Source organism: Chaetodon auriga, chromosome 15 (genome assembly GCF_051107435.1).
Source record: "Chaetodon auriga isolate fChaAug3 chromosome 15, fChaAug3.hap1, whole genome shotgun sequence".
NCBI classification, from domain to species: Eukaryota; Metazoa; Chordata; class Actinopteri; order Chaetodontiformes; family Chaetodontidae; genus Chaetodon; species Chaetodon auriga.
In genome coordinates, this window is record NC_135088.1 from 16,537,125 (window position 1) to 16,563,793 (window position 26,669).

At 45.3% G+C, this 26,669-nt stretch overlaps 1 protein-coding gene across 3 annotated transcripts; it reads right to left on the reverse strand.

Moving 5' to 3' along the window:
* Nucleotides 1-1,779: 1,779 nt before the first annotated feature.
* Nucleotides 1,780-26,473, reverse strand: ksr1a (kinase suppressor of ras 1a). 3 transcript variants are annotated; one of them, XM_076750487.1, is made up of 21 exons: nucleotides 25,907-26,473; nucleotides 17,181-17,321; nucleotides 12,667-12,814; nucleotides 12,075-12,564; nucleotides 10,494-10,675; nucleotides 10,125-10,194; nucleotides 9,906-9,989; nucleotides 9,655-9,716; nucleotides 9,456-9,565; nucleotides 8,853-9,021; nucleotides 8,519-8,560; nucleotides 8,120-8,168; nucleotides 7,969-8,032; nucleotides 6,807-7,094; nucleotides 6,533-6,729; nucleotides 6,347-6,443; nucleotides 5,807-5,940; nucleotides 5,265-5,396; nucleotides 5,014-5,149; nucleotides 4,666-4,799; nucleotides 1,780-3,503 (listed from the first exon to the last, which is right to left on the reverse strand). In XM_076750487.1, the coding sequence occupies exons 1-21, from the start codon at nucleotides 26,114-26,116 to the stop codon at nucleotides 3,497-3,499; spliced, it is 2,946 nt and encodes a 981-aa protein (XP_076606602.1). In that variant the 5' UTR covers nucleotides 26,117-26,473; the 3' UTR covers nucleotides 1,780-3,496. The 3 variants fall into 3 exon arrangements, with proteins under 3 accessions (XP_076606602.1, XP_076606604.1, XP_076606603.1); XM_076750489.1 differs by lacking the exon at nucleotides 8,519-8,560 and having other exon boundaries at nucleotides 25,907-26,449; XM_076750488.1 differs by lacking the exon at nucleotides 1,780-3,503 and having other exon boundaries at nucleotides 4,530-4,799; nucleotides 25,907-26,449.
* Between the last annotated feature and the right edge of the window lie 196 nt (nucleotides 26,474-26,669).

A 26,669-nucleotide genomic window follows, 5' to 3' on the forward strand; every position in this document is an offset into this window, starting at 1 on the left:
ATATAGTGCATAACCTTCTACTCAGATGTTTCTTTCTTTCAGTTTTTCTGCTTGCAGGCTAAACCCAAGCAAGGCCATTAGGGACATGAAACCAGGCTCTTACTTCTTCTTCCTACACATTCCAGACGGGTGTCTTTTAATTTCCCCAAGACAAAAAACATCCTATTTTCACTCATCTACCCACTATGCGTATGATCTAACTACAAACGGGTGACAAAGGAAAAATCAACATTTGTGTGTTAGTAAGGCGTTAGATCATCACTTGCCGCCAGATCAGCTTCAATGCGCCCTGGCATTGATTCTACAAGTCTCTAGAACTCTACTGAAGGGATGGAACACCATTCCTCCAAATGATATTCCCTTACTTGGCATGTTGATGATGGTGGTAGAGAGAGTCCGTCCAAAATCTCCCATAGGAGATCACTTGAGTTGATCTGGTGACTGTGAAGGCCACAGCATATGATTTACATCATTTTCATATTAAACCATTCATGTAACCCTGTCTGCCCTATGCATGGGAGTACTGTCATAGGTTAAGGTTGATTGTTCACCAACTTTGCATTGATTTGTATGTGTATAGATTTCCCTCTATGAGGACAGGTGGACACAAACCATGCCAGCAAAATGCCCCCCAGAGCACAACAAAGCCACCAGATCCGCTTGCTGTGGGGGCCAAGCACTCAGGCCTGCACATGCACTTGCTCGCTTGTGGAAAATATGGTGAAGGATGACTCATCTGACCATATCACTTTTTTCCACATCTCTGTGCCTGTGAGCTTCCAAACGTGCGTTCATCTTTGTAATGAGGGCTTTATCCAGTGGCGCCCTACTATAATACCGCTCTCTGTGTAATTGTTGGCTGACTGTTCCTGCTGACACGGTCTGATCATGTCCTGCACCTCTGACACCTGAGGAGGACCTGCTTTTTCCATGGTCATCAAATGTGTTCTGTCGACCACAGTTCCTGTTTGAAGTGTCTATTGACCTATTAGCTGGTGTCTTTCCCCACAGATCTAAATGCAGACCTCACTGCTCCTACTGAAAGATGTCGAGCAGTCTCTGTGACTGAAGCTCCTGTCATCTGTGTCCCAGCAATGAACCCTCTTTCAAAGCCACTTAAATCTTTTCCTCCCACCATCTTGATATAAAATCAGAATCAGCTGGGCCTGCTCAGCATTCTTATACCTGCCGCAGAGCACGATTGGACGTTAATTGCTTAATTGCACCATGTGGTGCACCTGTGTGGAACCATCTGCATTAGTTATGTTTCGCCACTGATGTATTTATGTTCCTCCTTCAGTTGGCCACCTGTCTGTAACTGCTTCCATTGACTGGTTTGTAAAATGTTTTTGTTGTAAATAAAAGTATGCTTTGAATCCACATGTGCCTCCCATCTCTGTCCCATTTAACAACTCTGGCTTAGAATCACTAATTAAATTTGATTTCTTGGATAAAGGCAAGTCAACTCATCAAAATTCATTCTGTTTGCACATCTTAGAACATTTCTTCCGCTAGTCTGCATTTTCTTTTCCATTTTTAGAAAACCGAAACCTCTGTACAAGCTCATGCATCTTTTTATGCGCACTATTTGTTTTTATATCCTGCACACACTCAGTGTAAAATCCAACAACCCGAATTTGAAAGTACCGTTTAGCTTGTTAGGAAGTGAGACTAGAAAACTAGAGTTAGTCTAAGATTTGTTAATTATACTGCAGCGTCATACTGGTGGGAGGTCAAACTGCATTTCAACTGTGAAAGAACAGAGTTCACATTATTGTTACATGACAAGCTTCATTTTATTGTCTTCCATGGATGAAAACAGAAACTGCGTGTACAGAATGGTAGTCACATGCAATACAAAAATATGAATTTTTACACCAACATAAAAAAACATGTATTGGCCCATTCTAAAAAATTGTACAGCTTTTATACAGTATTTTATACATGAAAAAAATATAAATATATATACACATCTGTAATAGCCATAGCAGTACCTATTCAAAAAATGTCGTGATGTATTTTACATAGAAAATGTTTATACAAATATTAGAAGAATCAGGTTCATTTGCTATACATTAAATAATGTATGTACATTACATACCATTGGATTTGCAACACAACATTTACTGCAGTCTTTCACGAGAACCAACCCGACATATTCAGCACAGTACGCTCACTCAGTCACACGTGCACCCACACACAACACATAAATACAAGCACGCCAACTGAAGCGAGCAACCACAAACAGTATACACAAGCGCGCACAAGAGGTAATGTTTTAGGAAGATATAGGACACTTTTGCGCCAGGTTCCTGATTTCTTTTCTTCTTCTTTTTTGCGCAGAGAATGAAATCACTCAACTTCTTGAAAGAAGGGTCTTTCTAAGTAACTCATATTCTGATAAGGTGCACTTTACACTTCAATGGATGGACAGTTATTAAAAGGTCTTTAATCCTAAACAGCCAGCATTATTCTATTCCCATGTGGATTGTGAATGATGATGGGAAGAGTTCACCTGCTTCTTTTCATTTCACAACTGCCGTTTCGCATACACGAGGCTTCATCAGTGTCCTGTTTTCATATGCATCCAATAAACAGTGAATTTACCAGGTTATACTCCAAAAAGACAACATACAAGTGAGCATATCACCCCGTCTCTGAGACCCTCCTGAAGAAAAATGAAAACACTGCAAATATGACTATTCAAAACCAAACTAAACAACAACAACAACAACAAAAAGAGTTCATGATTACTTTTTTTTTTTTTTTCCCTCCTGATGACAAAGTGCATATTGTGCCTGGACATGGGCTGGTGACCGTCTCAGCACATGCCATCACACAAACGTTAAAAACTGAAAGAGGAGCGGAGAGGCAGTTGGTTTGAGAACATCACTCAAGCAGCCTGTCAAACGCGTGTCAACCCCTCAGGGAAAACATAGATAGATGAAGTGGTCCATTTGGTAGCAGGGTCCATTTTTGTCCAGCAGTGGGTTTCTGTGTGTGTGTGTGTGTGTGTGTGTGTGTGTGTGTGTGTTTCAGAAAGAAAAAAGGGCTGTGTGGTCAAGGCCCCGGCGAGAACAACCAGATCACAGCAGCACGGAGAGGGTGAGCGGGCTGAGGACGGGGCAGCCATCAGCAGGCACAGACCACAGCACACCAGTCAGTCTCAGCACAGACACCACAAGCCAGTTATTCACAAGCCTCAGAGTCCCGAACGACATTACAGAACAAAACCAAGAGGAAGGCAAAGAGATGTCGGACGAACGGAGGGAAAGCGTGCAGGACGACAGCTGCGTCCTCCCCCACCCTACGATCCTCTCTTCCCAACAAGAAAACGCAACGGTTAGACATGGAAGATCAGACTGTGGATTAGTGGAAGCAGTGTCTGTTTCAGGCAGAGGCAATGCTTTGATCAATCCTGTAAGAGTTAAGGATACAGGAGCATGCAAGGCAGACCCAGGCTTTGTTTTGCATTGCTTATGATTCAGAGTGACTGCTACAACCTAGATTAGACAAGAGAAAAAGAAGAGAGAAGAGAGCAAAGGAAAACACAAACGTTAGACGGTTAGTGAAAGTGTAACAGTGAAGAAAGCATAATTTGGAAAGAAGCAAGATATTACATCCACAGATTAGTTAAAGGATATTCGCTACATGAAAAAAAAGGTCAGGCCATGTGAGTTCAATCAGGAAATTATTTCAAGTTAAATTTGGCCATTTTATGACCATGAAGACTTCCTTACTGTTTTCTTTTAAAGAAAACATGCTTGCATCTCTCCCATCATCCAGCTAAACAAAACCAGCATTTAATTAAACAGGAGTGACGGTGAGGCCCCCTGACTGCTCGCGTCACAGTGGAAATAAAATGGCTGTGTGTCGTCTCGGAGCAAGCACGATGGATGTTTGTGAAAAAGGAAATCATAAATAAGAAGCAGAAAACAAGTGGGAAACGTGGAGTGAGAGAGCGAAGCTGGAATGATGTCATGTATGTGTCGATGCTGTGTGGCGGCAGGAAGTGGAAAAGCTGGTCTGGGTGAAAAGAGGATGAAATGGACAGGATTACCACATACCAGTGGAGATGGCAACATGTGAGAGAGGAACTCAAAAAGCTCTAAATGAAGAAGGAAATGAACACCAATGGAATATATCTGTGTGGATCTGTCTTCAGTCCTCTCCATGCCTCCATGCCTCGTTTAAATAACGGCAAAAGGCAATAAACTGTCCAGTCACACTGCGACAGTCTGATGTTGCTCATGGCATCAGAAAATTCTGCAATCGTAAGACAGCGACAGTCATGAATGTGCCATTTCCGTCCTGACACAACTGTCGAGAGTGTTGTCGGACAATTAATAAATTAAACTTTACATTTCGCATCCATAAACCACAAAGTTCACATTTCAGCACGCAACAGCAGAGCTGGGACACGCTGTGCCGTGGTGCCGTGCAATGATATTATCAAACCCTTCAATTTAACGTGTCTTATTTTCAAAATCTATCCATTTAAGCATCTTATCTATCAATAAGACTTTGTAACCACAACCCTAACCCAAAGGCTGAAAACACTACAAGCCACTGTACCACATGGAACTGCAATAAGAACAGAGGAATTTTTCTTTTTGTTTCTCATGTCCAGTGTCTTCACATCGTCCTTCGCTTCTGGATACCTACTCTGCAGACTTCCAGAAGTGTCCGGGGTGGGAAAGCCTGCGGTTGAGTTTTGGCAGCTTCTCCAGCATGTCAGCCAGCTGGGTGAAGGTCGGCCTCTCTCTCAGGTCGTACGCCCAGCAGGCGGACAGGATCTCCTGAGATGACAAACCACTTTGAGTCAGTGCACCTGGAGAAGTGCTGAGTCATGCACTCGCTGGACTGTGGACTATGAATGATGATCGATCTAAAAAGTTTTGCAATATCTCCGCATCACTGGAGCATGGTTGATCATTTACCGCTGTCATACAAGCAGGATAAACATGTGCTTTTCTGAATGCCTGACACAGTTGCACTTCGGTTTCAACTCACAGTGACCTCCTTGCCAAGGCTGATCTCCGCCAAGACCTTTTTTATGCCCTCTCCGCTCCCCACCTGCCAGATGGTAGCTTCCACAGGCTGGTTGGTGATTGGCCAGTCCCTAGCTTGAAGCTCATACCAAATGGTGCTTAAAGGGGGGGAAGCAAAAGCATGATTATTCTGTCAAACGGTAAACTCCTACAGAAGGTCTCCAGGGCTTAAAATAACTAAATTAACTAAATGTGTGAGTGTGTAGAACTTACCCAAAGGCGTACACATCTGCTGAGGTGGAAAAAGGGAGGCGGTCCTCATTGTTACCTGGGCTCATCCTGCGCACAATCTCTGGTGCGAGATAACAAATCCATCCATGTGGAAGTTTTAGTTTGTTCTCACGCCTGGACAAAAGAAAAAAAAAGATACACAGTTTTCAGTAACAGATCAAATGGAGTGGAAAATCTGAGTGGAAAAATGAATTAACTAGAGTGGAAAATGCATTAACTAAGTGCAATCCATCTCCAACTCCTGTGTACAAAACAGCCATTCGTGAAGCGACACACACAGGATGAACAAAATTAGCAAGTTGTGTGTTCAGAATGCACTTCAAGAACAAGCGTTTTATTCAGATTCTACTATCAGGAGACTTCAGCAATACTGGCTGATAAGGGAAACGCCTGCAGGCCTGCAGCCACTGTGGAACTCAGCAATTATTACAAATGACTGGACCTCCCCAGCTAACAGCAGTGCAGTGTGCATAGCACTTTAGCTGAGGTTGTGCTTTTAAGGCCTCTTGAGCTGCATTTCTTACCTCCCCTCCTGGACAACTCCAGAGATCCCAAACAGCCCGAAGTCTGTGATCACGACCTTATTGGTATCATGAAAAACGTTCTTTGACTTCAGGTCTTTGTGAACGATGCCTTTGGCGTGCAGATAGCCCATTCCCTGCAGCGGAAGACAAACAGCCACAGTTCATCAAGTGTTGCCATGTTAATTCAGACGGGGATGTGTGTGTTTAAGCTCCACCTGCTGCCATTTTCGACCTTTCAAAAGTGCACACTGAAGATCTTGGTTGTGTGTAAAAGGTTTTACTCTCAATAGTGCTTTCATTGATCCCTCATTTGTTACGGACTATTCCAGCCTTTCTGTCACGGCACTGGCTTTTCATGCAGCTATCATGCACATTAAGAATTGGACTACACTGGCAAGAATGAAAATGAAATATATTCCAAAAATATATTTAATATCTGTGGCTTCGAGATTTCATGTGATGAAAATATTTCCTAGAATGCATCTACAGGGCTGGTAAAGTCAGTTTGTGGTCTGGACCAGATATAAAAGATGAAATTACCTTTACAATCTCCTGAGCGATTTGTCTTGTCTTATTAATATCCAGAGTGTTTTTAGTGTCTCTAACAACTGAATACAGTGTCCTTCCTTTACAGAAACTGTGGGGGAGACAGAAGAAAAGATTAAACTGATGATGAAATCCAGGTTGAAATCACTTGGGAGGTGTGTTGGATGTTTCTGCTCTCACCTGGTGATGATGGCCAGGTGGGGCGGAGCCATGCAGGCCCCCATGAAGAGGACCACGTTCTCGTGCCTGGTCTGCCTGTAGTTCATCACCTCCTTTTTGAAGAGCTTCAGATGGTCCTGATTGTTCCCGTCAATCTCAAGAAGTCGGATCGCCACCTCACCATGCCACCGGCCCTTGTGCACTTTGCCCCAGCGGCCCTGCGTGAACACACACCTTCAGCACCTTTTCGGAATCTGATCCATATACCAACAAACGTCTAGGTCAGACGCCTCACCTTTCCTATGAGCTCTCCGAGGTCCAGCTGCTCAAAGGGGATGTCCCACTCCTGCAGGTAGACGCTGGTCTGACTCGCCTTGCGGGAGATGGGGCCCTTCCACTGGTTTCCCCGAGAGCTGGGCAGATCATCCAGCTCGTCGCACTCGCCGTCTGAGCCCACGTTCATCCTGATGTCCTCCTCGTCATCCTCATCTTCCCCATCGTCCTCATTCTCCTCCTCGTCTTCCTCGTTGTCCTCCTCCGCCTCGGGGTCTTCATCTTCAACCTCAATTTCCTCCTCTCCGTCCTGCGAGAGTGTGGTGATGGCTTTGTTAGTCCACTGTGCATATGAATGGTAAAATGGGGCAAAACTGGATATAATGCATCTGCATCTCCTAATGGTTCTATATTTAATCTTATGGAGAAGTCAAATGGAAACTGTGCTGTTGCTCTTCGAGATATTCTGTTTTGTCTTGCTGTCTCAGCTGTAAAGTGTACTGATATTTTCATGTCAACAAGACTCTGGTTAACTAAATAACGTCACACTCCAGCATCAACACAGCCAAACAGGGCAACGTGGTTCAAATAAAGAAATGCCAGAGGAGTCATTGGTTTTTGGTTAATACCATGCTAAAATTATTTACATGAAACCTGCATTCTGGGTTTTTTAATGACATGAAAAATTGCTATCATCTTATTACAGTACTCACTAAAAAAAATGACCTGATGTCCTCCAATAAGTATGACAGAGCTGCCCTTTTATTTAACACAACTTGAGAGAAATGAGTTTGACCCACGTGTCTCTGCTTTGACGGCTGATTTTCAAAACCCCTTTTGGTGCCATAACAAACATGCATTCAGGTGTTCCTCTGTCGTGATGATCTGGGTCAATGTCACCATTTTCAGCTTCGTCTAAGGTTAACAGACTATTTTTGCATCCCTTGTCACCAGTCCTGTGCTTCCCAAGGTTGTTTACGCTCATTATCACTCAGTGAGCTCCATGATGACATCTGAGTCTTTCAGCCAGTTTATTTCTTTTGACATTCCTGTGCTTCCTTTGATGGACGACAACATCAGCTTCCACAAACTGACCAGAATGTGAAAAACCTCATTATGCTGACAGTAAAACCTTAACCGAAGTGCACTTTCTAGACTGCACACACAACATGTTGCAACATTACCTCTTCATCTTCATCTTCTACCAGCTCAGCATGTATGTCATCCGCAGATTGCTCAGTCTCACTGCTGTGACACAGAGAATCAATGTCAGAGGGGTAAAATCCCACAAAAATGACAGAATTCATATTATTGGGGTTAATAAAAATGTCTTACACAGTGTCTTGGAGGACATCGGGGTGCAAATGAGCAGGACTGGAGACATCTGCAGAGGAAAATAAGATGGTTTAAGATTGAATGAGAGGCGCCAAAATTCTACCCCTCTTGTACTCCCCCCCCCCTCGTCCTTTAGCAAACCTCATGGCCCACCAAACACATAAAATGACTGTTCATGCAATTCCCCATTACCACCAGCAGATGGTGTCAAAAAGCCATTTCGTGTCAACATGCAATCCTAATGCTGGCACACAGTGAGAGTTTTCTACTGTAAAGGCTACAACCCTGAAAGCAAACATGCAGAGGAGGGAGAGAACTGCGGGGAACTGAAGGTTTGGAGAGTGAAACAACGATGGGAGAATGACAATGCAGCATGACGCTTTGGACCCATCAACTCACCAGGGAAGATAAACTGCTGTCTATGCTGAAAGTAACAGGCAGCTTTTGCAAAAACAGAGGAAAGACCGACAAGCATGGCAGGGAGAGAGACCTTTGGTTAGAGAAGCTCTGAATTAACAGATTTAGTAAAAAGCACTGTTGTTCCTCAGTGTTAATGTCATATATATAGAGAGAAGAGTGTTTGTTGCTCATACTATTAAATAGAAATCAAGAGTTCAATGCTAGCATGCATGTTTCAGTATGTACAGTATGTGTGTGTACTTCTTTGGTCAGGTTACAGCATCTGGCTCTCTGTATGTGTGTATTTGTGTATCCAGGCCCCTGTGAGGCTTACCTGGGAAGTTGAAGCGGCTGTCCCGATGGCCTTTGGGCGAGGGGTTGGGTGGAGGAGTGGCGCTCGGCGGGTTGCTCTGCTGGAACGGCGCTGGGGAGGAAGGTGTGGATGAGGTGGTCGAGGACGGATTGCTGCTGGAGTCCAGCTGGTTCAGCACTGGAGGATGATCCTGGTGGGGCAGGGATGGATGCAAATGAGACTAATTATTTTTATTTGATAGATAACAGTCATATTATATTTAAAGATGACTGCTACAGCTACAACTTTCATTTTACATTGTAGCAGCCAAAGCGATTTTCAGGAAAATCTGCTTGATTGTCTTTTGGCAGAAATACGGATTGCTTTGGATGGTGAAAAGACTGAAAAGCTGATGGAAAAAAAAATCACTCAGAATTATTTGCGTTTTCTCTGTGGAACACATGTAGAATCTGTGCTACAGGAACCAGTGTCTTAATTTCCATATGTACAAATCCTTTGGTACCAGAGACAAACTCTATTAATGTAATGTCATTGATTTTTACATTGCTACATAAAGTGACTCTTTGCATTGTAAAGCAGGACTCCCAAGCTGTTTCTTTTCTTTCTTTCTTTTTTTTGTTTTACCTTTTTTGTAATGGCCTTTGGTAGTGTGCCAAACTGCGGTGCTTCTGGCGGCCGGTCCACAGGGTTGTTTATATCGGACGGAACAGACTCGGTCCTCCGAATTTTGGCGACTAGATCAGAAATGGAAAACGTCAATAATGTATATGCAAAACACATGGTGTCCCTCAACTGCATGACTGAGGATTAAAACAAAGCTTACTTGGTAGAAAGGAGATTCTGCAGGATGGAGCTTCCTTTGTGCATTTATTGTGGCACTTTAACCTGCACAGACAGCAGGCAGCATATGAGAGACCCGGTACTGATGAGCATTCATGTATGAGCGTTCCTACGCTACCACTTCCAAATTTTCTGTCCTGTGTGTCTTTATTCTGCGTACTAATGTGCTGTTGTTCTACAGTCTCAGTCAATGACAAAAATTCTTCTCTTTTAAAGAGAAAGCGCTCAACTCACCGACAGTGTTTGCACTTCACCCCAAACATCATGTTCTTCTGGCACACCTGGCATGTCTGGGACAGCCAGGACTTGGTTGAAAACCTACATTAACACAAAAAAGGTTGTATTATATTACTGTTGAGTTATTATTAGTAGTACAGTTATTTGTTTTGTTATTTCATTGATACCAAATATAGTTTTACTGTGACAGGATAGGATATACTGTGTGAAACCTACCTGTGTGTGACAGCTAGGCCTATGTCCCTCCTCACTGCTTGTGGGGAGCTGCGATGCACTGCTACGTTATCTAGCCACGGAGAAAGAGATGGAAGGAGGTGGAGAAAGATCAAGGGGAGGATTGGGCTATGCTGAGAAAGACTTTTATCTCATGAAGCGACCCCAATGGCTAATCACATAGAAAAGTGAGCATTTAACAATTTAGATTTGGTCATTAGAAAACAGTCAAAGTACATTTGAGATGTGATTCCCTCCCACAAATGACATCTTAAATTGGATAAACATTCCAATCTAAAACAGACTATCTTTGACATGTTAAACATGGATACTCCACCAATCAGCAAACATAAAAAAGTATACATGACCCACTCTTAATGGTGCTGTGCTCTTCCAGGAGGGTGGGCGTGCCAGGCAGGGTGTAAGATGCTGTGGTGGCGGCGGGGGGGACTCCAGGGGTGCGCGCAGACATGACGGGGTAACGAGAAGGCGAGTCCTCACATCCATTCCCGTTGACTTGCATATTCAGGAGCAACTTGTTCTTTTTAACACACCTAGAGAGAGGGAAAGCAAAATTGGAGTATCAGTAGGTCCAAGCAAAACTGAGACCCAGCAGCATTTCTTGAACACAGTAATATATGGCCGGTTACATAAGGGCTGGAGAGAGGCACGTTGGAACACCTAAATAGCATTGGCACGGGTAGCCAGGGTGACATACTTAACACCCAGACTGAAGTCACAAGGACTGAATCGCTAAGCAGTGCCAGTTCTGTGGTTTGTACACACACACATGCACAAATGCACGTGAGCAATCATGGCTGGAAAAACAATCCATCTGTTTCATTTCATCTTGAGTTCGGTTCAATCAGCGATCAGAGCTGTGACCCGTTTTCAGATTCCTGTTATAATATACCGAACATGTGTACGAAGCCAGGAGAAACGAGCAGGATCGTCTGTGTGTGCGTTAGATGCATTGGATCCATATCAGCCCTATTTACTTTTTTTTTTTTTTAGTAAAGCCTTCCATAAACAGACAGGATATTATGGATAAAAATGTGGCTTGTTTGTGTATGTGCATCCAATCACAATAGAGAGAGAGAGAGAGAGAGAGAGAGAGAGAGAGAGATTGTGTGTGTCTTGCCACCTCCGAGCATTAGTCCTAGGAAATACTTCCTGTTTTGACATGAGTCATAATCTCTGGGAATCTGTGCAGGGATTAGCTGCACTCACACAGTCAGAGCAAAGGAGCAACAGGATGTGAAAGGATGTGAAAGAGGGAGAGAGAACACATGTGAGTGTATCCACGCAAAGCTCTGCTTCTGCCCTGCAAACTGCACCAGCAACTGTTCTCATCAGTGAGTGATAAGAAACATAAGGCTGCAGAGTAACCCAATTACTGTAACACCACCATGATCATGTGTTTTTTTGGGAGGGTTTTTGGTAGACTACAGCGCCTGCAAGTGGTTCCCTACATTTCTCCACTGCGTGTGGACATTTTACAGGTTAACCGTCAAGTTCTGCAGTGCTGAAGGAGAGTTTGGCCATGTATATATGATCAATGGATACTTTGAGTAAAAACGTACATTAGTTCTGGATTCATAACAGTCATTAGATCAAGAACAAAGGAATTGAGGCGTGAACAGTAAATGAGACCTCAAAATCAGGCTTAATTCACAAATCAGCCTGCATAATATTGCTAAAGAACTGCAAAGACATTGAAAGAATCGAATGCTTCCTAGCTAAAATATATCGTAGCTCACCTCTCACAGCATTTTCCCCACATTCCCCAGTGCCCGTAAACCTGTGCTAACACAGTGGAAAGTGGAGACCTGGTCCAATTCTAATGTGATCTGAGGATTCCCATTAGTTCAAATCTGACCTACTTATGGAAAAAGCTATTGACGAGTGAGTTGTGGAAAGCGTGCTGGCCCACACAGCAACCCAAGCACCTACTTGTTGGTGGGTGGGTCCTCGATGCGGTTGCCCAGCTGGGACTCGTGGCTTTTGCTGCGCGTCAGGGTGATGTTGGGAAGCAGATGCAGCACTTTGCGGGATGGAGGCGGAGGGGTGCAGGGGGGCTTCAGCCGGTGACGCCTCTTTGAGGGCGGAGTGATGGGTGGGGTGGAAGTGTGTCCGTGGAGCCGAGCCGCGCGAGCTAAGGACATCGGGAATGGATCTGTGAGAGGGCTTTCGCCGTGGACATATGATGCCAGTGGCTCAGGCGTGGGCACTGCTGACACCGAGCCTGAGCGGGGATGAGGGAAGGTACTGCAGGGGGTGGATGGGGTGGATTGGATGGTGGATGGGCGGGCGAGAGGCGAGGGACTGTGCGGGCGGAGTGGAGTCCCCAGGTTGGTTAGCTGATCTGCGGTCAGTAGAGAGCCACTGTCCCTCCTTGTGGGCTCAGACAGCCATGGACTGCCGTCTTCCCTCAGTTCACCTCCTGGACAGCAGACAACACGCACAATCACCACCAGCAGAAAGCCCAGGGTGAATACAATGTGATGCATTTGATCATGGAGGCTCCCACCCGGCAAACACATACCTGATTCAGTGGCACTCTTCAGACAGGAGAGGGCAGCACTGAGCCTGGCACATTCTTCTGAACTGGACCCGAGTCTTCGCATTGTATCCCTCACCTGAGCACCTGTCATCTGCAGTAAGGCATCCAGGGACAACTTCGCTTCCACTGCCTGCAGAGGAGCAATCCCAAGAAAAAGAGGTGAGGGTGAGGACTCAAGAACTATACAAGAATGAGCAAAAAACAAGAAAGGGAAGCTCTGCAACAAGGAAACCAATCAGCAGGTACTGAAACTAAGGGGATATCAGTTTTAGTGTATACAAAGTAATCAGGGTGATTATTTTCTAAAAATTCAGAAACAAGACACTTAACAGCATTAATGTGGCCACAATAAAACTGACAACATCTGTGACACAGGAGAAAGCAAAGAGACTCAGAACATCAATAAAAAACTTCTGCTCTAACAACTGCAGTCTCAACATCATGGCCTGTGGGAGGCTGCAACTCTGCATTAAAAGGGCAGCATGGCAGGGTACTAAATGGGTCATGCAACCTCTGACTTGCACTGTTCCTGGAAACCAGTGTAATCCTGTTTGTTTGGGGCATTGCACATACCACTTCTTCCGCTTATCTGGAAGATAAGTGCAGATTATAAAGCACTACAGACATGATTTTATGCATGTATCAGTAGATAGGAGTGAAGTCTATAGATGGGACTTGGGCCCAAAAATCTGCAGCGGTCAACCAGTCACTGCTTTTATATTCGACTGCTTGAGAGGCGGCCATGTTCATTCAGATTCACATCTAACACATCTATGCAATGAAGAGCAGTCTTAGACAGCAGCTCACAGAAAGAAGAAAGACATGTAAAATGCAGAGAGGATACACATATCACAACACTGTACAGGCAGAGGATTTCATTGGTAGGGCAAAATCAGAGTGGGAGGCAGACTGGCTAGCATGGGTAGGCTACAAATTAAAGACACAGATGCATGGCTGCTAGGACTGAATCCCCTGCAGCCTGTGTGTGTATGTGAATGTGTGTGCGCATATGTGCAAATGCGTATATACGTATTTCAAACTGAGAAGTTACAGGTCCTCATTATGCAACCAACTACTGTCAAACTGGACATTATAACGTCAATCATCTATTTCATCACACAATGAACAGACGGACAAACAACGCCGCTGAGACAGAGCAGAGTGGTACTGGATGAGGTTTTTAAACTAGCAGGCAGTAAAACAGTGTTTAAATCAACAGCGAGGTTAGATTAATAAAACAAGCCTCGGCCCTTGTTAGCTACATTAGCGACAAACCTGCCCGTGATCCTCTGTGCAGCAAGTTCACCATCTGTGCTCATATACTGCAGTTAACCGTCGGCAGCAGATTTTGATGACATTATACAGTCAAGTTAAATCTCAGATCTAAACTGAAACTAAAGCTCCATGGCTACAGACCTACAGGCCTGTTTATTTAATGTTCAGTTAGTGGGACAGGAGGCAAAGCGACAGCACAAACACACAGACCGCGGGAGGAAATAGGAGATAGTCCAGCGAGTTAAGGATGTTTTTTTGACATGGGAAGTACGCAATCGCTTATCAGTCAGGTTAAACCCTTGCTCTGAGAGGGCAAACACTGATCAGAAAACTAGGGCAGTCTCCCACACTCATGTGTACACTGTAAGCAAAATGAAGCGTTTACACACACACACACACACACACACGCACCCAGACAGAGACAGATACACACACACGCACAGACACACAGCAGCGAGGGTGAGTGACGTGATATTCTAAAGTGGCTCTGGGCCCTCAGCTCTCCTCCCACCTACTCACTCTAATAACATGACAATTTTAGCATCATGAACAGCATAGCTTGCACACATGCTTACTGTGCTGCAGCCATCTTGGTACAGTGTTATTGGTCAGTATCTATGCAAAGCAATAAAAAGCATTTTGCTGTTGAATCTACATATTAGGTCAAGTAGGTTTCAGTAAATATGTATAATATATTAGCAACTGGCATTTTAGAACACGCACACAAACTTCTTGGCTCAAGATGCTCTGGTAACCTTTTCCTTGTAGTGAGCCTGGGTTAATCAAGATAAGGCTATTTAGTTTAGCCACAGACAAAATTAATTAGTTCACGGAGAGACACACACGTGATCATTTAAGAAGCTTGCCAACATGGCTTCCACATGCTTGTATAACATTATGCAATACCTCAGTGTCAGTGGCAGCAATGGAGCAGAGAGGTTAGACAGCAGGTTAGAAAATTAAATACTAAGTACAGTTGCCGTAATTTCTTCAGCCCTCAAAGTGTGGAGACAGGAGATGCACTGAAGAAATCTCAATCTAATAATATTTGATCTAAATGGGTCATCGTGACGCTATGACGGCTCTACATGTTTTAGGAAATCCCCCGTTGGTGTACAAGATATACAAATGAGCAGTGAAACTTTCTTGAAGGGAAAGTGGCGAGGCTGAAACGGCAAAGCAAAAAGAGCACTGAGCATGACAGATATGACTAAACCGTCCACGCAAGACAAATAAGCAGATCTGGAACAAGGCGGTGAAACGGAAAACAAAGCGCGCACAAAACTTGGGGCATATTAAAGAATAACAAGGGCAGAAACGTGTAAAATAAGCAGGTTACACTTCGGTTTTGGAAGCAAAGACAAACAGACAAGAAGAAGAAAAACACACAGGAGCTGAGAGGGATTAGGACAGTTTACAGCAGCACAGGAAGGAGGGGAAATAACACTAAAATGTGACAAACAAAGCATGTGGTGGAATGAGGATTGCACTAAAGCTGCAAAATAAGGAAATTAATGCATTTGATTCATTTTGTCAGGAGTCAGTGAGCAACCAGTTTGTGGGTGCTGGTGTTAGTCAATGAACAACACCTTAACCTTTTCCACCAACATGGGACAGGTTCTGGTCTGGTTTGCGCAGCAACCATTTGGAGTAAAAATAAACTGGGTTGGAACCTAGAAAGTTGATTTCCAGCCAGATCCGAACTAAAATAGCAGGTTGCATGTTATCATTAATAATGCCTGTTTTTGTTTTTGTTTTTGTTTTTTTTTTTTTACATAAAAACACATATCTGTAACAATGGGACAAAAGCTTGCAGGTAATCAATGCGATCCGCCATCTTGTGACTACTGTTGACTTCCTTTGTGCGCTGTGCAACGCCCTCCGCTCATGACGCATCCTTGATTACAATAGTTCCGCTCAACACTGGAGGAAACGCGGGCTGGCTGGCTAGATAGCGCCGAGCTTCCAAGAATCCTGAATGGAACTGGTTCAAGAAGCAGAGCTAATTTGGTGGAAAAAGGGTAAACTGCTGCTTTCGTATTTAGTACAACGTGATAATACGCGTGGATCTAAAAGCGGCTGCTCATAAATTAGAAAAAGATAAATAAAAAGCACAATGATAAGATAAGCGCACACAGCCATGGGAGTTCCCTCATGATCAAAAGTGACCTCTTTTTTAGCAGCAGATAGTGTTTATAATTAGAAAACAGCTGTATTGATGAAGGATTGTTCCAGCTGGGAAGCTCTCTGATAGGACCTCCGCTCCTCCACAAGACACCAGAGGTCAGATTAACTGGTGGGGACTCTGTGTTCTGCTCAGGGAGCAACACATGTTGAACATATTATTGACCTCCTCAGGCTGTTAATCTGAAGGTCACCTCTTCCACTTCCACCACGGTGCACATTAATGCTGCTGCATTCATCACACCATTTTCAGATTGACTGTCACTACTTCCTCCACAACCTATTGACAAGAGGTGATGCTGTGCTTATTAGCTGCTGGTCTGCTTAATATAACTGTCCTGCTGTACTTCTAGTTTCTTTTTATACTGCAAATTGCTGTGCTAGGTATGCAGCTTGGTCACAGTTATTATAAAAAAAAAACTAATTTAAGGAACAAGTGTCAAGACTTGCTTGTAAGTTGAAAAAACTTTGCAGATGCTGCTGCATTCATCACACCAAATGAAGCCAAGCAAAGACCTTTCTTAACGATATGTGAGGCGACATTTATTGTTGAAATTCCTCACAAGCTTGTATAAAAGGAACTTTCCAGTCTCACCAACATGGCACAAAGATATAAATGGCAGCAGGTTGGGAGCTAGATTTGTGGCGGCCATGAGGAGTTTGCCTAAAGAAGGACATGCTAATCTTGCTTGAGTGATAGCGAGCAGTCACTCTCTTCCAGATTAGTCCCATGAAACATGCTTTTATATATTGCCTTGAAAAACTATAGATAAAAAGCTTTGCCCCCCCACCCCCACCCCGAAAAAAAAAAATCTAATCAGGTCAAGTTCAGATTTGTTGCGACTCTTTGCAGCTTAAACATCACGATCATAAAAAATGACGGAGCTTCACTTTTGGAAAGACATTTTGATGGTCACCGGTCAAGTATTCCTCATGCGCATGTGAGCGAGCGCTGAGCACACATGCTGAATCCACATAAATATGACACAAACACAGTAATCCGGGCCAGAGGGAGAGGGAGACGCAACGTGACCTACCTCGATGAGCTCCGGTCGCAGGTTGACGGTGCGTAGCCAGTCTCGTAGGTGTGGGTAGCTGTCCAGGGCCTCGGGCCTCTCTGTCTCTGGCACTTTCTGCTTGCACTGCAGCTGTTTACAGATGTATTTCGTCAGCTTCACCTGCAGGGAGCAACAGAGAACACAGCGCAGATGGGAGGGGCGGGTTAGAGGGTAGGCTCACAGCGTGCTCGGAGCTAAGGAGCGGGACCTCACTGAGGAGTCACACCTCTGCGTTGGCTGTATGTGTGTTTTATTGTTATTGCAATACCGCACACAATAAGTCATCCTTTGGAGCAATAGAGCAGTTACTACAACTGTGACCTTGGATGGAGCAAAGTCCGTCATGCAGTCATCACCTCAGATGACACGAACTACTATGTATTTTCCATCAATGCAATAATGGTTAACCTGACAGAGGAAATAACTCCACACTCCCATCGCTTTTCCAGCCTGAGCTCAATGTACCTGCGCTAACAATTCCAGTGTTTGTTTAACCCAATTTCACAGTGCCCCCAGTGCACAAGGCAGTTAATTAGATATAAACAGCTATTATCATACAGAGGAACAATGAGCTGATCATCTAATGAGAGCATCTGCGGAGCTGGAAAAGCAACCAAGTGTGTTTGGAACAAGGGAAGCAGCTTAGTGACATCAAGCTGGAAGAAAGTGAACATATGACCGGTCAATTTTCCTGTTAGTTTCAGAGCTGCTGCACTTTTCATCACCAGCTCATGGAAAACGTGGTACAGACTTGCTAGCTTGTAGTTGTGGACTTGTGGCGGCTACACAATGTCTCAACATTGAAGCAGGGGAGTGAATGAAGAGGAGAAGAAGAAAAGCTTGCCTGCTGAGATAGTCCTTTCAACATGGCTTACTGATGCACAGCACCCCCCCCAAGTCTTCCTCTTGATGCTTGCATCTACTAATCAGCCCATTAATGACTAAAGCCCTGGTGAAGACCTTTGTTGTAGTGTCTCATAACCTGGGATGCATCAGTTGACACTACCAAAACATCCCAAACCCTTGAAAAGCCAAACCCATCTCAAAACACTCAAATAACCGACAACATATAAGCTTTCCGAGCCAATGTCAAGTGCAGTGGTCCTGTGAGCAAGTATTACAATGAACACCATGGTATTGGTTTGCAGCGGCCCGCGTTGTGCAGCTCGGCGCGGCCGTATAGTGTGTCTCCTTATCTCGCCGTCTATCTGTAAGAGTCCATTACAGCAGGCAGCACCTTCAGATGAGCCGTGCAACACCAGCCGGCTCTCGACCCGCCGCACACCTCTCGAGTGCCTGAGCAACAATGAGGAGCGCGTGTCTTTCTCTGCTCATTCAGTTTTCTCCCTGACACATCCACTCGCCAAGCAGACAGAAAAACTCATACCGCCACACTACTCTCAGAAAGTGTGGCCTTGGGATGTAAAAAGGCTGCTTCGTGGCAGCTAACAAAAGCATCTCCACTCTGGGCCAGGGAGATGAAAGAGGAGAGAGAAAGAGGTTGGAACGGAGGTAAATGCTCTCAGTGTCGACTCTGACTGCAGCTTTTTACTCATCAATTATCAGTTGCACTGAGAGCATTATAAAATAATAATACAGCATGCATTATTGAACGCAAACTAATAAAATGTGATGTTTTCAGAACTTAAAAGCAAGGGCCCCATCATAAAAGCTGATTGGTCCATAAAAAAACCACTAACTTTCAGGCTTCACATGTCAATACCTACAAAATCTTAAAAAGTAAGCACAGAATAAAAAGTCAAACAGTTAAGTGGTGTCCAAAATGTTTGCACCCCCTCTTAGTTGCATGCATTTGACCTTAGAGCCCAGCCAGTAAGAGCAGCTCCATCTGTGGGTGGAGGTGAGAGACAGGCAGCCCAGCCAGGCATTGGAGGTGGGCTGCATGTATACCAAAGTAGATGGGAGGCTTAACGAGACAAATTTCATACCCAACCCTTCACAAATTCTGAATTGCAGAGCCTGTGCCCTCATCGGGTGTCTCAGTTCAGTGTTTCTGGAGGTCTGGCCCAGCATGGCCAGCAGTAAGAGGCCTTCACTTGATGTGGCTAATGAGCTAGCCTCCAGCTTTACCTCCCTATACAACAGTGCAGTGCTGTGACGTCAGGTTACCTAGCAACCCCTCTTCTGAGTCGTCAGCAACATTTCAGTGGGATTTTCCCACACATGTGAAACACAGAGCGCAGACACAACACATCTCAACATACAAATGTCACTGTGTTCCTCCACGGGACCACAAGTGTAACAGTCACGACACGTCACCAGCGTTTTTATCTCCGCTAACGCGCAGAGCATTCACTTCAGCCATTATCGTCCTAAATAAATAAGGTGGATGGGATTACACAAGTCCCCAAATCCCTCGCTGATATCAGTGATGTGTGTGTTTGTGGTGTGAGCACAGTCAGCCACATCAACAAACCAAAAGATAATGACAGGCCCCGTGCAAATTATTTTTGGTGCAGAGTGGGGAAAGCAGCATTTGACGTGTGGCCTGGAGGTGGGAGGAGGTGCGGGGGGGGGATGGCGTCAGAGCCCACCTGTCAGCAGAGCTAAACTACACCATGGCAACGGCCGAATGCTGTGAGGAGATGAGTGACAGCCCGTGTGTCAGCCGCCAGGGAGGGCCGAGGACTCCCAGCAGCGGCCTGCCTGACACAGCAGACTTGGGGAGCGGATCCCACCGCTCCAATTGTTTTCTCGAGGCTCTTGCTGACACAGCCACTTTGGCGCACCTGCCAAGGATAGCACGGCCCATCTGAGAGCCGAGCAACAGCGCTCTGTCCCAGAAAATGATATTTGCGCAGGAAGGTCAGTTTATTTCTCCTGGACTAAAAAAGCACACATTTCTTGTGGTGAGAACAGCGCAGTGAGACCACTGAAGCGCTTCTACTATGTCCAAGCAAACTCTGGGATCGGAGGAAACCAAACCTGTACACAATATTACCATCACTGGGAACATAGTGACAGGAGATCGGGGGTCCTTTAGTATTCTTTTTTGGTTTTACCCTGTAGTCTCCTCTGTGTTTGCATGTGGCAGCTCCAGTCAGTGTCACAGTCAAAATGGAATGTGACAGTAGCAACAGTAGCACTGGAGCTGGAAGATAATGCAAATTTACAGCTAATTTTAATATCGCTTTCAAGGACACATTTTATACAGGGTGGCGCAAGTAAACTGTGATGAGCGCGCCGATGTTTTATGGCTTCTGCACAATTTTATCCAGGCAGGAAAAAAACAGAAAGAAAGATGAAAATGTCAAAAGACAAAAACACAATGGAGCCGGGCAGAGCTAGTTATGCAGATGTCAGGTCACATGGATGTTTGCGGTAGGCTGAACGTGCATGGTTGACGGTCCCAGACAATGGCCTGCCGCCCCTCCTCCATCATTGTTACCACCAGTGCAAGTTGACCCCTACACTGGACGGGGGGGGAGGGGTGAGGAGGTGACAGAGCGGCCTCCAACTGTCTGTGGTAAAGCTTTGCAAGGTTAGCCTATGCCTTGGCCTACAGCCTACACGCACAGACAGACAGACAGACAGACAGACAGACAGACACACACACACACACACACACACACACACACACACACACACACACACACACACACACACACACACACACACAGCCTTGGCCTAGTTTAGGCTTACACTGCGATGTGTCTGACACAAGGACGTGTGGCCAGTGCCATCTTATACATGTCAAAACATATACAAAAGTAGCACTGTTTAGTGCCGCTGCAGATAATATTGGCCATTTTGTGAAAACTGAAAATGAGTAAACAAAAAGTTCAAAAACAAGGACGCGCTTCACCCTAATTCAAGCACATTGCTGATATATATAGCTACAACACACAGCAATTTTAACCATTTACAACCGGGCATGCCATGCTAACTTCCTTATAATTTGGAGCTGGGGCAAGCAAATCCCCCCTTTCCCACAAAAGAAGCACAGCAGACCTCAAAATTACAGGACGTAATGCATCTCATTCTGAGTCAGTTTAAGAATAGATTAAGGCCAGCCTACACTGCTCATCCTGATTTCCACACCATGCAGTCCATTCTTATTGACTACACCACTTATACTGAAGGGGGGGGGGGGCAGAGACAGGGTCAGCATTGCTACAGTCACTGGAGTTGTGTTTCCTCTACACCCTCGCGTAAGCAACATTCTCCATTGTCTTCTCCTCGGCCTCCCACACACACACACACACACACACACACACACACAGCGGTTGTCATGTCATAAGAAGCGGCCCAGCGGATTGGCTTTGATTCTCCCCTCCCCTTTCCTCTCTGCTCTCCCCTCTTGCACAGGCTCTTTGCGCGTCATTTGATTTTCTTATTTAACAACCAACCCTGAAAATGCGTAGGAAGAAAGATGTCTAAATATAGATGCAGCCACAACAGCTCGCACCACGAGCGCACAGCAAACTCTCTCCAACACCATGAGGAGACAAAACAGAGTGACGCTTTGCCGTTTGCTGATCATGACTGAGAGCAGTCATTAAAAAGAGAAGAACTGCTTTCATGTGAGGATTCATACCGACCAGTTCATATCTGGCAGCATTTGATGCTTGCTTGAGGTTACGTAAAACACAGCACATGAGCAAAACACTTAAGTTCTACTGTTTACAGGATGTTTGGAGTTCATGTTTCCATGTGTCTCGATCGTGGTTTCAAAGCAAACATGCTGCAAAGGCAGCGCAGATAACATAAAGTTAAAGTCAGGCATACATAAAGAGCTACAGCAGAAGTAACACACACACACACACACAGCACGAGAGGCAGAGACCAGGCTGAGTGGGATTAACATGTGAAAAGTGAAGTACCAGTTAGCACTCCATTTGAGAGGCCAGTATCATTATCCTCTCACTGGCAAGGCAGAAAAAACACACAGTTCAAGTGGAATAATAAAGCTCTCTCAATGAGAGTATAAAGTGAGTTCAAGCCTCTCTTCATGGCACTCCAGTGCAATGTGGCCACGATGCCCGTTTGCACCACAAGTGTGACAACTACTCTGACCTCACGCAGTTCGCTCAAAATCATCACAGGAATTAAAGTGGCTTAAAGCTTCCATCATGTGTGGCTACTTCCTGCTACAGGCCGGCGATCACCTGGACACACATGGGGGTTGCATGCTTGGTAGAATCTCAAGATATTGCGCCCCCCTCTCACATGAATGGGTCAAGGTTTAGACACAACCGAGAGGCGTTTTAGAGATGTCTGCTGCATGTCTGAAATACAGCATCTTGACATATGGGCTGAAATTTGACACCGTGAGCTATAGACTCAGCCTAAATCTACGATTAAGTCCACAATCTGCTGACTTTAAACATTTGAGGCATGGGGCAAGTGCAATCTCAAAGAGGGCTAAAGCAAGAACTGAAAGTGCACACTTATGGCAAGATGCGGTTTCAAAATGGTGTGCCAGTAAAGACAGGAAGTAAGACTGCTGATCAAGACAGCACCCCATGCCGTGCCGGCTCCACTTCATAGACTGATGTAAGACGCTGAGACCAGGTTTCTTGGCAATGATGATGAGTGTTTGACTGTCTGAATGTTATGTACAGCCTGATCAAACACCGTGTTTGTACAATTCAGTTTAAAACTTAATATGGGTTTTAAAAGGGAGGAAATGTGGGTCAATAGACAGCAACTGTCGTATCAGGTTAAATCTTAGAAGCTGGATAAGTTTCAGCTGACATTTGCACGACTGCCTTTGCTTTCTTTACCTCCGATTATTTGTTTGAATAGTCATGACTTCTTCACTTGTTTCAGTGACAGGAAGGCAGTTTGAAAGAATCTAGTATCTATGGCACACAAGAGGCAGAGGAAGACGAGAAAATGAGAAAGAATAACATGAGTTAAACAGTGAATAATAGCAAAGCTTGCTACAGCAGACCGGAGTTTGACTCGTTCAACAGTTCCGCTGGTGCATAATGAGACCAACAGCAAGAAATCTGTCCAAGGGAAGTTCCTAAAAGTTTGGATTTGACCAAAGACACTGTTACTCACGATTTGATTAAAGTGTTGTCGTCACATTTTAGCCTTTGTAACATTCGAAACAGCTTTCAGTACGGGTTACATATATACTCTTTAATATGAGGTACGGCTAGGCTGAGTAGCTGCACTCTGAACTCGCTGCTAACTAGAAACTCTTTTGACTATTGTGACAAATGTACAGCTAAAATCAGATGAGATAAAATGTAAATAAATATATCATTCAGACCTACGTTTAACTGTGCTGTAAACCAGAAAGTATCTACAGTACCTGTTTCCAATGCAGCAAAACAAAGCTGTTCAGATCCTCGAGGCCCGACAGAGAAGGATACTGAACCTTGCCAAACCACAAATCAGCAAAGCTAACTCGAGGTAACCGGACCCACTCTTTGCACTTCTGACTTTTAGAGATTCCCCCCTTATAATGGCCTCTAACCACAGGAAAGAGACCTCAGAGCCGTTTTAATAGGCCTCAAGAAACACGTGTGACCGGCATGGCCTGCCCATTGTCATGTAGAACAATACCAGTGCAAAACGCACCTATGAGACAGCGTACCTCAGGAAGTACTCTGCCAGATCACGTCCTGTTCCACACAGCGACGAGGTACGCATGACAGCGGACGAAGAGGGCTTGAAGGCATATGGGGCCGGACGGGCCGTAAACATGCCTTCACATTGGTTTGGGTGAACTATTCAAGCAGGCTGTGTTTTTAACCGTTTTAAGACGTGACAACATGCTACGCTCAGCAAGCCCACTCACACTCGTTGTACAGAAGGAGTGGGGGGGCTAAAACGGACAACTACAGGCGCACAAGCTGATCTGGTCTGGTTTCCATTTTAGCTAATACTTTGAATTTTTCATTTAATACCGGGCTTCTTTGCTTGAGCCTGTGAAAATTTGCTCCCACACAGTAGCCTGCCAACTTGCACCTGATGCCTGCCAGCCGGCTGAGGAGCTACCAAATGATTCTGTGGACATTAATATTATGAAAATGGATAAAAACCTAAAAACACAGAACTGCTTGGTCATCTCTCCCTTGTTCTACGCTCTCTCTCTCTTTTCTCCTGCATACCTCGATACAAAGACTACATCACACCTACAAACAGATAGCGGTTTGCTACCTGGCCTGCTGTGGCAGACAGTCTGACAGTAACAAGATTACTGCTGCACTGTAACTTGCTTTAAAGGGCTGCTTTCTCTCTCAGCCGCGGTTCTTGACCACTCTGAAGGTCACTTGAAAACCAGTTCGGCCGGGCTGTTGCGTCTCTGCGCGGGTGAAACTAAATGCTCGGAGCTTTCTGGAACATTGGTTTATAGGGCCACCGGCACAATTGTTCATGGGGTGTTCAGTTATACAGAAATAAAACAGACATGGATAATTGATAGCCTCAAGCCAATCAGGAGTGAATATTCCTTTTATCCGAGGTATAACGCTTAAATAAACCATGAGCCAGAAAAGCCATTTACCATCTATCATATCTCCAGAGTGACAGCATGTCTGGAGCCTATACCGACGATACATTCATCTACGAGTGCACATTAACCCGGCACTATTCCGCTGTTTTTCACAACTCATGGAAAGGCACCACATGGGCCTGTCATACCCCACACGAACCCTCTCTTCCCACCGGCCTCCTCGGCAGATGCAGTGCCTGCTGTCCCCTCATGGCATTGTTACTAACAACACGAAGCTGGACTTTCCATGACATGATTCCTTCAGTCGTCTGGCAGCTGAGAATATTACAACAACAATATGTGACTGTAAACACACCACGGGTGGACACATGCAGGCCTGAGATAAAAGTGACCCTGACAAAGAGGACTGTATCAACACTACTATCAATTTCAGACAGTGGAAACTCTAATTGATAAAACAGATATTGGGCAGATTTGGCATAAAAGGATAACGTGAACTGCTTGCAAACTGCATTTTCCATTTGTTTTAAATATGCAAGCTGAGAATATTGGGAGCATCCTTTGCTGATGCCTGCATGCTACCAGGCATGACTGCCTACTACAGCAGGACACGCTGAGGCCCTCACAAAGCCACGGCTCTTGCGCAAAGCAATGTCAAGTCATCCCTGCACGACTGAACTGAATCTGCATCCAGATGCGGGAAAGCGGCGCGTCCCCTAACCCTGCCTACTCACGGCTGGGAGACGGATCAGCACATGGAACACGTCGTACATTTCGTTTTGTGTCAGCGCGCGGCTGCTGCGCGGACTCCAAATCCCGGTGCGGAGAACAGAACACGGGAAACATGAGGAACAGCAGCATCTAGATGGCTGAATGTGTGCCATTAGGCCAGGCTGTGTTCGGCTGCACAGCACGGCGCTGGGAACTATGCGAGGGGCTCCTGACAAATACTCCCACCTACAGAAAGAGGTCACACAAATAACTGGATCAGGCATGCCTCATATCTCGACTATTTAGGAATCTTGGCGATATAATGAAGCCCAAAGCTTAGAATTTCGTTTTTGAGCCATCTTCACCTCAAATGCATCGATCCAGTTGTGTATGATAAGCGACAAAATGTTCTCACTGACACTCAGGGACAGGGCGCCTCGCTTGCAGCCAATATTGAGCCTATACGAGGCGGACATAGCGTTTGGGCTTCATGACTCCGCAATTTGACTAGACCGCTTTCCATCGCAGGACGCGGCTCGGACATATCTGAAAAGCTCATTACCTCTAAAGTGCGGATCTCTTGCTGTGTGAGGTCGTTGGACGCGGCGCATTTGGTCCGAAGCCCCTGTAAACTGGAGATGGAGATTTCAATCATATTCTGGATGAGTTCGCATTGATGTAGTGCGGCCATCGCTGCGCCACCGCCACTGTCCCTCTTCGGCTGCTCATCACTCTCGACCATCTTCCCACCTTTAGCAGACACGCTATCCATTCCTCAGCATTGGGCACGGCTGGAAGGGCTGGAGTCAAACTGTTAAGCTCAAAGAAAACATATGCAGCGGTCCTGCGACGCAGCGAGCGATTGTGGAAGTTAGCTGACAGCAAATGTCCCCAGCTCCCGATCAGGAAAAAGTCAGGATGCAAACCAAAATATGAATGTATATATATTTTTTTTAATCAAAACACGATGCTCGACGGCGAGCCGGGCTGAGAAGCGGTCCAGAGTCCAGCAGTGCGCGGCTTGTCTTGTCAGTCCGTGTTGGCTACCGACGAGAGGCTACTCTCTTCCACCGACAGCTCTGGCAGAGGCTTTCACCGTCTGTCAGCTGTTGGGAACATCATGGGGCGCGGTGCAATCTGGGAAATGAAGTCACACAGGTTACGCTCCATCGCCTCCCTCTCGTGCGCGTGCTCACACACAAACGGAGAAGGAGCAACAGTAGTAGTTTTGGAGCCACAGATACTACAGTGACTTTTAAATGAAGGTGGGCTGTTATAGGAAGGAAATGACGGGAAACGCTCGCGTAACATTGATAATGGCTGCA

Coding starts and splice junctions, on each gene's coding strand:
- ksr1a (XM_076750487.1), bottom strand. CDS start 26,116: ATGGATAGCGTGTCTGCTAAAGGTGGGAAGATGGTCGAGAGTGATGAG. Junction 8,169..8,518: donor ACAGCAGTTTATCTTCCCTG/GTGAGTTGATGG, acceptor TTTCCTCTGCAG/ATGTCTCCAGTCCTGCTCAT. Junction 5,397..5,806: donor GGAGTTGTCCAGGAGGGGAG/GTAAGAAATGCA, acceptor TCTTTTGTCCAG/GCGTGAGAACAAACTAAAAC.